The sequence below is a fragment of the Theobroma cacao genome, chromosome 3 (genome assembly GCF_000208745.1).
Source record: "Theobroma cacao cultivar B97-61/B2 chromosome 3, Criollo_cocoa_genome_V2, whole genome shotgun sequence".
Classification (NCBI taxonomy): Eukaryota; Viridiplantae; Streptophyta; class Magnoliopsida; order Malvales; family Malvaceae; genus Theobroma; species Theobroma cacao.
Genome location: NC_030852.1, coordinates 31,175,056 through 31,186,026, shown reverse-complemented (window position 1 = coordinate 31,186,026; position 10,971 = coordinate 31,175,056). Strand labels below are relative to the sequence as shown.

Below are 10,971 nucleotides of genomic sequence, written 5' to 3'. Positions count from 1 at the left end.
TTAAATTACAGGTCTCTGCAGTTTGAGGGAAATAGAAGAGATTTCTGGCTTAAGATAATAACAATAGGGCAAGAACAAAACCACCAATTTTAGCTTGCAAAGAAAGTGCAATGAATGTATTTTTCCCTCGCATAAAAGAAGGGAGGTATATGTATTCATTTCATTAAAGAGAAATAAGAATGCCCTTTTCAGTTTCATTATCTGTACAGGGATATTACAATTATACTGGAATGACAAAATAATGAAACCTATTACTAGAAGAACCAGACTTCAATTCCTTCGCAGTTCAATGATCAGCATTGATTCCAAATATACGGACCTTGTGCATGTTAGGGAACTTTGCAACCACCAGCACAAAGACAGCCAGTGTGTTGAAGAAAAGCATCGGGTTTTGATAATCTGTTGTATGTGAAGCGATAAGATACCTGGTAAATAAAATGTAGGGTAAGAGACGGATGGCACTAATCATGGTGAAAGAAAATAACAAAGTTCTTCTATTGTGTCTTGCATCACATCATAGTGCTCTTATCAAAGGTAACGATGTCCTAAAGTTCCATTAAGAACCATAGAACAAATATGGCAACAGCAAACAGCTTGTTCAATATAATATGCGGAAAAGCAATGAACTCATCATGAAAGAGTAAAGTAGTGTCTACTGAGTGATGCATCAAAATTTTCAATCAACTGTTAAATGTCATTCCTCATAAAGCACACTGCAAGAAGCACTTCAAAATGTCAAGATAACAATGACATTGAGAGTAGAAATAAGTGTATTACACAGCTATACAGGTCAAATTCAACTGACTAAGCAAAGTGCCATACTGTTTGAAACTTTTCTGTAAAAAGTTATATGACAAATAGAAAGTATTAGTAATTGTTTTTTGCCATATAAACCAGTGCAAGCTGCCAAGTACGTTGTTCTATCCTGGGTAGAAATTTTATTCCCATTGTGATTCATCTTCCCAAAGCAAAGTAAGATGAATGACCAAGGTATGCACGATCACACTAGTTAATGGACGGTAATGAGGTCTAAATCCATTGCATGACCCTAAACTGTCTTTTATAAACTAATCGTTTGAACAATAGACATCCAGGGTGTCGCAATAGTTGACCATAACTTGCTAGTCATCTTATTGTAGGTGCTCCTATCTTAATGAAATTTAAAAGGAAAAACCTCATTGTAATTTTTAGTGCAATGACCCCATCCATGAACTGAAAACATTTTGATATTGTTTGTTCCAATTTTAAACAAAGGCAAATGTGAAAGTGATACTTACAGCACAACAGGTACAACAGTCAAAAACTTCCTATTGCGAGTGAGTTGCTTGCCATTGTCTATCTGCTCCCACCAAGTCAAACCATTGTAGATTCCTTGGTCATCACCAAATGGTGTTCCCTTTTTCCAATGAAAGAAGTGATACGTGACCTGAAGTAAGATGTGAATCCATGCACAACACTCATTACGAAATATAGACAGCAAAGTTAATAAACATGGGATGCTATAGAGCATTTACAATTGTTATTGTGAAAACAGAATTACTTCTTGGGTCTATCATAAGGCATAATAATTATAAACAAATCTCTAACAAGATATTATTCTTTCCCAAAAAGGTCTAACAATTGCTTCATATTTATAAACAACTAGCATTAAATGGAAGCAGAAATTCAAAGAACTGAAGTCTGACCAACACAAAGATAAAAACATCTAGAAGCATATATGTAATTTAGATGAATTTCCAGCATGACCAGGAAGGGGAAGAGATTTTGTGGTTCATACACATTAAAGCAAGGATTGCAGGAATGACAGCTTTTAAAGGGACATGCCAAAACATTTGACATATACTGGCAATCACCAGTTTACTTAGTGTGGCTCCGTCAATTTACTACTCTCCATGCCCTCCAATGATTTAAAAATTTCAGATATTCATTCATTCACATCAAACCATCAAGCAAACTAGAAAGTATAACACCCGAATCATGACAAATGAGAACAGTTTGTGATAGGGTAGATGTTATCTGATAAAATCTCAGGAGGGAAAAATCACACCCTTACTCCAAAAGTGTAAAGGTCAATTAGCCCTTTACAACCACCCAACATGTGGACAAACAACAGATTCAAAGACTCAAGATAATTAAGCATACTGATTTGATGAATAGGGTGTTATTCTTGACTTTCTCACACAACTTGCAAGTCTAGTACAGAAAAAGGACAAGATCCATCTGTCGTAGAGATGCAGTTCAGTAAGCTATGAATATACCATTTCAAGCCAATTTGAAATAGTCTATACACTAAATTTTCAATAGAAAATTCAGTTCACTAATTACTTTTGGTTAAAAAATGAGGGGAAAAAAAGAAAGAGCTTTATGCTGTTACAGAGATCATGATCCAGCTTATTTGCTTATTTGTGCAGCATGCCTAACCTTAATAATACCAAGAAAACTACGGGGTCATCTTATGACATAATTGTTAAGAGTATTTGTCTATTGGCAACTAGAGATAAAAAATATCAGTCCAGTACATATCCAAGTGCTAGTGCAGTGGTGCGAAAACCTATCCTCACCTTATGTAATTAAACCTCCAATAGACCTGGGGATATCGGCATCACACAGGGCAAGAAACTGATGGCAACAATGCATAATTAATTCACAAACACAAGAAACAGAATAAATTAATACTATCAACATATTATTTGAGTAGTTGTAATCATTGACTAGACTTTCCACCAAACAGAAGTAAGCACAAACTCAAAATTTAAACTTCCTACAATTCCTCTTCAAAAGGGGCAATTCAGAGAACCTGCTAAATATCTCTAGTCAAGGGAATATTGCAGAGCTGATCCACCAACAAACGAAAGGAAATTGGTTTCATGTTTTCTTGCTAAAGTCTCAGGAAATCATCAAACCCTCAATTCATTCCAAACCCCATCAAAAAAATTTCTCACTTAAACATCAATAAAAAGCCGATCAAATTAAAACCCAGACGGCAAATGCAATTAAAAAACAAGAACCCAACTTTTATGAATCAAATTTAAAGAAAAAGAGAGCTTACAAAAAAATGGGAGAGATGAACAATGGTCCAAGCAGTTCCAGGAGAGGAACCGAAGAGAGATAAAACGATGAGCCATGAAAAGAAAAGGATCAAGATATAAGTGGTCCAAACTCCTGGATAAGTGAACCACTCCGTGTTCCTGTTCAGATCTGTCGGTGGCACAGCTCTCACGTACATCTTTCGCTTTAGTTTTTCTCCTCTTCTTTCCTCTAACGATTACAACTCTGTTTTTTTTCTTCTTTTTTGGCTTAAACTGACGGATGTTGATTCAAGGATTGATCGACAACGGTGACAGATGAAAGATGCCGTTGTCGTTGTTGATGGCGTGTTTGGGTTTTACCTATTCAAAGCTCGCTCCCTCTGCGCCCTCTTTTTGTTGTACGGTGATGTTTTATAACCGAGCCTGGTTTGTTGTCGATGTTGTGGAGCTGTTGCTACAGATTTCGGGGGATGATACGGGGATTTTATTTTATTTTTGTGTGTTAATACTGACTATTAATTAAAGGTGAAGGATGGCTCAGTATAGACATAGTACAGTATTTTCGCTAATGAAAATAAGTCGGTGTTTATAATTAGTTTAATATAACAATAACCTTTCTCAATTTTACCTTTATCAATATATCAACTCATATTTAATACTACTATTAAAATTTTGGGAAGACAAAGCATTTCTATATTAAATATTGGCTAAAACAAAGAAAACGGAATTGAACTTGAGAGTATGTTGCGAGAGCATAAGATGCGGTTACCAACTAAACCAGACAATGTCTGACTACCGGCGAAGGAAAGTTCATATAGAGGAGGGAACAAGGTGAGTTGGATGATTCAGGTAGACAATTGGTTGTTAGTGTTTCAACTTAAGAACAAGTCGTTGTAATGTTCCCATGCTCGAAGCATTAGAAAAATATGTCACATGTCAATCACATGTAATCATAGAGTTACCCTTGACTTCAATTAGCTTGTATAGTTGTAATATATTCAAGCTTGTCTGTGAGGTTTACTGCACACGAGGATTTAAGTATAAATCCATTTCCAAATTCTGATTCGGAAGTAATGTTCAACAACAGTTCGTTTTCGGACAGCTACTACGAAGATGAGACTGGTTTTCTTATTTGTTTGGTGTGATCCACCAAATCCCGACCTAATACACCGCTGATGATCTGTTAAGCTTACCCTGTATCCAATTATACATGGGGAGTATCAGCTGAGCAAGTGCCTGTAAACAACATGGAAAAGAGGGGATAAAAAAACAGGTAAAAGGATCATGTAGAGCTTGATTGTGCCAAAATTACATGAATAGCAGAACGGGGATTGCCACCGTCTATTCCTTTGATAAATTAATCATACAACAATATTAGAGTACAAATCAAAGGCTAATGGTGGGATTGCCAACTCTATCCAAGCCCTCCATCAATCTTCTCTTTGCTGACTTGGTTCTATAACACCATACCTCAAATGCCTCGCTCAAGTCAGGATACCTAACCTGTTCAGTTTCCATCCAGTCTGATAGAATATCAGCTTGATCATTTGATGGCAATGCTAGAACTAAGGATACAATTGCCCCCTCAATACTCTGGCACAGGTCTTCATCCATCTTGTAAGGAAAATCTGTCTCCTTGTTACCGTTTGCATCTAGGAGAGGTTTTATCTTCCTTATATAGGGTAGCCATGTCTTTAGCAATTGCACCCGATATGGTGCAGGGAGGATCACATTTCCATACCCAACTGCTTCCAGCACTTTTCCAGTCACTTCTATAAGCTTTACCTTCAAACCCCACATAACATTATCAAGTTTCTTGTCTTCAACTACCCCCAAAACCTTAGCGGACATTTCAGCCCAACTACAAATAAAGTCCTTCATTAAATCCATCTTTGGGAGTATGTTACACATCCACTCAACATCGGATAGGCTCTGCAAAATTCTATTCTCCACGGTGTCAGCAGTGACATCGGAAATAACAAGCAAGGAAGACAACTCCCTTTCAAATAAGGAACAAATTTGGGAAAGACCCATTTTCACCACTGCTTTTACTTCATCATCAGCTGTAACTAGTGGGGTATCCTCATCTCCTCCAAGCATGAATTCCACTTGTTCTTGAGCAGATGTTTTAAGCTCATCTCCAAAGGGTGGACAGGATCCACCAATTGACGTGGCAAAGCGAACTGCCGAAACAAATACATTTTTGGTGGCACTTACATCTACTGGTTGGATCCTCGCCAATATGGGCATGGCTATTGGCCCCAGTTTCGAGACTGCTTTTAAAATTTGTTCCTCTTCCTTATCCTCCCAAGGAATAGCCTCCAAGTACTGGATGCAGCAATTTGTGATGTCTTCACAGTGGAAGGCAACTGCTAACTGAAGAATACCAATAGCAGATTTAACAGAGTCCAGGGAGTCCAAAAGTAAATCAGTAGGGAGATACAATAATCTCAAAAGGTTAACATGATGATCATAAGTAGAGTCTGAGCACTGAATTTCAATGCAGGGGCCAGAGACTGGATTAGACAGCTGATCTGCAAAGAACCTGCTTTTCTTTATGAGAATGGAGGAGTGTGAGTAGAACCATTCAGGTCTTCCTTCATCGTTTCTCAAGCGTAGAATGACATCACTTGTACTCTTGTCACCAAGATTGCAAGGCTTGGCTACTGCAGTTAGGTCCATGTGAAAGGAGAAGCAATACGAAATTCATGCTTCAGACAGCTGAAAGAGATGTTCAAACCGAAGTTTAGTAAAAAAGAATAATAATTAGCAACTGACTTGAATTGAGAAAGTATGAGACTGAAACAATCCTCTGTCAAAATGTGCTTCTTTACACCCAATGATACAACCTCCTAACGTGCAAGAGTGCACAGGCATCTTTGCAAAGAGCCTGTCTGAGAGAAAGTTAACAGAAGAACACAAGAAAAGAAGGCAAAAGGAACTACGAAAACCACCCCCTTTCCTTTCTTCTCCAGCCTTTCCCTGTTCCCCCTCCCCCTAATAAGATAAAAAATATATACTAATTTCAAAAAGAAAAAGATAAAGGAAACTATCATGAAAACACTCTCAGTTCCCTTTTCTGTCATGCAACCACCCATATGTCTTAGTAAAACTGTAAAACCATTTCCACATCCACAGAGCTGGAGACAACAGCTCAATATTTCAGCATATCTGAATCTCAATAGCTAAATACATATCAATGATATCCTCCTCTTATTTATATTATTTCTACAGAAGTGTATCTGAGAAAGCATAAAATCAGGGCTTGAGACATCTATTCAGTGTCTAGGAAAGACATATGTCGTAAACAGGGAAGAGTTAAATTTCATAGCTAGGAAGGCACCTGCAAGAAAAATCTGGTTAAAGGGTAATAACTTCATCATCAATTTTATTTGTAGAAAAGTTAATGGGTCTTATTTCTTATTGAAACAAAAAACCATTTAGGTGGATTTTAGATATCACCAAGAAGATTCAATTTAGAAATTTAAGCATCATATTTTATGAAATAACAGAAGAAATTTAAGTTTCAAAGTTAGATATTAATTAGTTGCCATGTCTTCATTGATTATTCTTTTTAATCCAAACCAACAAAACATAGAGTATGACCTTCAAAACTTATATTTCATATCTTTCCCAATGCTTCCTCGGCAACCAAACAGGGTTTTCATAAAACAAGATCCAAAGACAGAAAATTTCTAAGTTCCTAACATCCCAAAGTAAGTTATTCCATCAAAAATGCTGTACTATTAATTCAAACTTGCCCAAGATTCACAACATAGCAAAATCAAATAAGCAATTAAACATAATATTGACTATATTGATGAAAAAAAAAAAGAAAAAAAGAAAACCTTCATAAGTGAGAATCTGAATAAAAAAAGTCTAACCTTTTCAAAGACCCAGTTTGCATTAACAGCAGACATAAATTTCTCTCACTTTTAACAGAACAAATCTGCTGAAGTAATAAACACAGAACTGCTGCTCTCCCTTGGGTGTGGAAACCAAGTTCAGTTTTCAGGTAATGAAATGAAACATGGACAAATCCAGAGCACCTTTAAGGGCAAGTTTTTGAATTGACACAACTGGCCTCATGCTGCATGTTAAACATGACAAGTGGTTTCTCTCTCCTGAGGGCATCCAAGTTAAACAACCTTTGATGGGCAAAAGTGTAAAACCCTGGGACACTAACCTCCGATAATTGGTGGGTAGCAAATGATTGGTGGAGAGATGCTGTTATTTTGTGCTAGATTAAATCATGAACATCAAGAACTCAACATAAAGTCATGAATTAGTGAACCCATTTTTTCCAATTTTCCAACTTTTTTAGTTCTATGATATTTCAATTCATTTTACATAAGCTTTAGATAAAGTTGCTTTCTTCCCAAAATGAAAAAGGAAAAGGAATTCTGAAACCCAAAAAAAAAAAAGTATACATGGAAGCGCAAATGGATAAAGCTAATTCTCACAACTGACTGTTGGGAAGGTTAGGAGGATCTAAAGAACAATAATTTGAGAGGGTTAATTTTTTTTCCATTTTGTACCCTCAACTTGTATAAGTAGCAAGTGCATGAGCAATTGTTCAATGCCCCTCCACCAGTTAACAGAAAATTAAATAAAAATACAAGTATGTTAAGACAAGAAAGGGAATAAGTATTAATCATTGTTCATTTCATGGTAACTGGTAAGGAAACTCATTCTCCAATTTAATAAATGTGGAGTAATTTGCTACGTCTGTCCACCCAAGTTCATGCTTGTAACCCTGTTGAGTTTAAATCACAAATCCATATACATCCTTTTAAAGTGATATGGGAAGGAGGAACTCGAAATCCATCCAGAGTAGGTATCTATACATTGCGACTATTTTGGCCAATAGCTTGCCATTCATTTCCTTAAGCTCTTTCCTGTTTGGCCAATCTCCTTTGATAGCTCATTGATGAAGAGATATTAAAAATATTACCAAAAAATAAAGGTATTATGAACATCTCCAAGTTGAATTAAAAAATAATGCATATTATAATATTAAAGATTTTTAAACCCACTTGCACAAGTTGCAGTTATGATTAACCAGTAGCTATCGAGAAAGCCACTGAATTTCCAAAGTGTGACAGTGATTATTAAACAAGACCAAGAAAGTTTAAGGAAAAATAAACCAAGTTATGCGTTTGATACTGTAGGGTATTATATCAATGGATTCTTCTCTTTATCTTTAATTGTAACATCACCTTTCTTCAAATGGTCATAATTCGAAAAATATAGGTTATTCTTCAATTTTCTTTCTTCAATAATGAAAAATACTGATGAATTGAACTTTATCACGTGCTTTTTTGTATCTTTATTTAATAATCTCATTAATTTGAGTAAATCACATGTTTTAATAAAATAATTTGAAAATATCAGAAACATGAAGAGATTGACTGATTTTAAGAACTAGAAGAGCCGGTACGTTTGCTTCAATCTAAAGTTTAAAGAATTAATGAAATCTAGTGCTAATAGAAGAAATTTAATCGTGGAAGGACAAATAATGTGACACCCTTACCAAGTGATACTTGCATTCCATCCTTCTCCTGTGAGAGTAAGATTCCACCTAAAAAAGCACACCAGCAATAAAAATGGCCTCGTAAGAAATGTGAGAAACCCATCGTCCTAGAGCAGCAGTTATGAGATTCACTCACATTGCAAGGGGTGGATTTTATGACATTTATTGCAAATTTAATGAAAAGTTACTCCCCTGGCGTCCTATGGCTATAAACCCCATGCCCAACTCTTTGATTTCTCACAATCAACAAAAATAATGGCCACATCAAAGCATCTGGTTGCCGCCCTTCTTGTTGGTTTCCTGCTTCTTTCCCATTCGGTTGCAAGGCTACATGTCCATGGTATTCTCCGCCATAGGCAAATTTACTATTAGTAAGCAGCTAATTCTCATATTCCATTTTCTATTTTTTTTTTTTTTATGTTTAATTTCTGTGATGCAGAAACTGGTCCATGCAAATTTGATAGCAATGGGGATTGTTTGACGCAAGAGAAAGAGAGAAATGCGGAAGGCTGCCATTTTGCTGGTACATGCAGCACGGCAGCAGAGTGTCGGCAACCATGTGCTGCCTTGGGCCGCAACCCGGATGCTGTCAAGTGCGTTTCTTCCTCTGGTGAAAACCGTTGCTGTTGTGTTCAATGTTGATTGATTCTTCTGTAATGAAAATGTGCTACTGGAATAAAATTTCCTTGTAGGTTATAGTTTTCTCATCATTGAGAATAAAATTGTTAACAATTCAAAACTTGGTTTAGTGGTTTTTTAACTTTTCTTTAAGGGGTTGATGTTCATTAATGTTCCAATCTCTTTTCTACATATGAATTTAACCTGGAATAAAGATGAATGCTGCTTTAGAGGTATCTCAATGTTTCAAATGGGACAGTCTTTGGGCTTTATGCCCAATTCCTTAATGCCATGGGCTTAGGCTTGGAGACTAGAACAAGAATCTCATTTGGGAGAAAGCCCTTGGTCGACTGGGCAAAACCCAAGGAAGGGGGAAAGAAAGAAATTGGAAAAGGTCTTCGGGACTCCAGTGATACTATTACGTATGATATCATCAGCATCGGAACTGACACAGTCATCATTCCACCCGTAAACATTGTGGGTGACGTGGCAAAATGACAGAAATGGGGACCACATGGGGAGTGTGTGGTCCGGGTAACAGCGAGAGCCCTTCCCCAGAAGTAACCAGTCAGACCCAGTCCACTGACAGGTGAAAAGCATCTGAGGCGTCCGGCTACCTGCCCCCTCTGAAACCGGCAATACGAACCCCTATCAAAATAACCACCGTCTGATTGACACGTCAATCAATATCAAAATTTGAACCTTCACGTGTCAGTTGATCACTTTCTTACATCTTTCTGTCCCATTTCCTCAATGGACGTCATAATTGCATTTCTAGGATTTATTATCTTTCGATAATGTTACTATAAATTTGAAATAATTATATAATATAGATAGATTATATAATCTAAATTCTACTAAAACCAAGGTATCTATTTGAATGATTACGGAATTTGGATTTAAATAATATACTATTTTTTAAAATAAAAATAGAGATGAAATGTTTAAATTAAATAATTATTCTTACAATGAATCATCAATTTTCTATACATTAATTTGCTGTGATCAATTTTCTTCGTCTATTTGGAATTTCATATTTCATTGATTTTCTAATTCATTTAATAAATTTTTGTTATTTCAATTTTAATAGATACGAAATTCAGTTTTAACACATCTTCTCCATTTTTAATTGAGAAAGAAAAAAATGAAAATGAATTATGATAAGTTATATGTAATAGAATTTTTAAAATTTAAATATGTAAAAGATCTTATATGATTATACTTAAATATTTAATTTATTAATTGATATGTAATCTTTTTACTTAAATAATATAGTTTGAATTCCTTTCTTCAATTAAAAAAAAAAATCTACATGATTTGGTTCAATATAGTCATTGTAAAATTAAGAGAAAAGCGAACAGAAGTAGAGTAATTGCCTTTAACAAAATTTTGTCACTACATGGCTTCTTTTTTGATGTTCCTACTATTATTTTCTAGTCAAAAGAAAGAACTATAGACATTCACAGCTGATTAAAAAAATTGACATCGTGCCATGAGAAGGGTGATAGTTTTGTTTGGGGTTCCAAGGAGGGAGAATCCAAGCTGTGAAGCGACAGATGTTTGTACCAAAGGCGGGTCGACATTCTCTGGTAACAATCGTTTTAACTTTGGTTGGAAATAATTTGTCGGGAGTGATGTTTATGTTTATGTTTTTTGTTTCCAAGGATGGGCCCCGCTAAGCATTGTTTGGGGGACCTAAAAACCTTAAGGTGGGCCTGAGGCCCCTGCAGCGCAGACTGCCTTTTCCTTTTTGAATACAGAGTTTCATGATTGGTTCATTAGTGGTTGATT

At 35.9% G+C, this 10,971-nt stretch overlaps 3 protein-coding genes across 3 annotated transcripts; 1 reads left to right on the top strand and 2 right to left on the bottom strand.

The window, feature by feature from the left end:
• LOC18606008 (ORM1-like protein 2) lies at window positions 107-3,541 on the bottom strand. The gene is made up of 3 exons (XM_007039382.2): window positions 3,050-3,541; window positions 1,278-1,426; window positions 107-425 (listed from the first exon to the last, which is right to left on the bottom strand). Exons 1-3 carry the CDS (start codon window positions 3,224-3,226, stop codon window positions 287-289), a joined length of 465 nt encoding a protein of 154 aa, XP_007039444.1. The 5' UTR covers window positions 3,227-3,541; the 3' UTR covers window positions 107-286.
• LOC18606007 (BTB/POZ domain-containing protein At3g05675) lies at window positions 4,292-7,133 on the bottom strand. Its single transcript, XM_018118471.1, has 2 exons — window positions 6,914-7,133; window positions 4,292-5,750 (listed from the first exon to the last, which is right to left on the bottom strand). The coding sequence occupies exon 2, from the start codon at window positions 5,709-5,711 to the stop codon at window positions 4,416-4,418; it is 1,296 nt and encodes a 431-aa protein (XP_017973960.1). The 5' UTR covers window positions 5,712-5,750; window positions 6,914-7,133; the 3' UTR covers window positions 4,292-4,415.
• LOC18606006 lies at window positions 8,784-9,416 on the top strand. Its single transcript, XM_018117231.1, has 2 exons — window positions 8,784-8,902; window positions 9,002-9,416. The coding sequence occupies exons 1-2, from the start codon at window positions 8,818-8,820 to the stop codon at window positions 9,202-9,204; spliced, it is 288 nt and encodes a 95-aa protein (XP_017972720.1). The 5' UTR covers window positions 8,784-8,817; the 3' UTR covers window positions 9,205-9,416.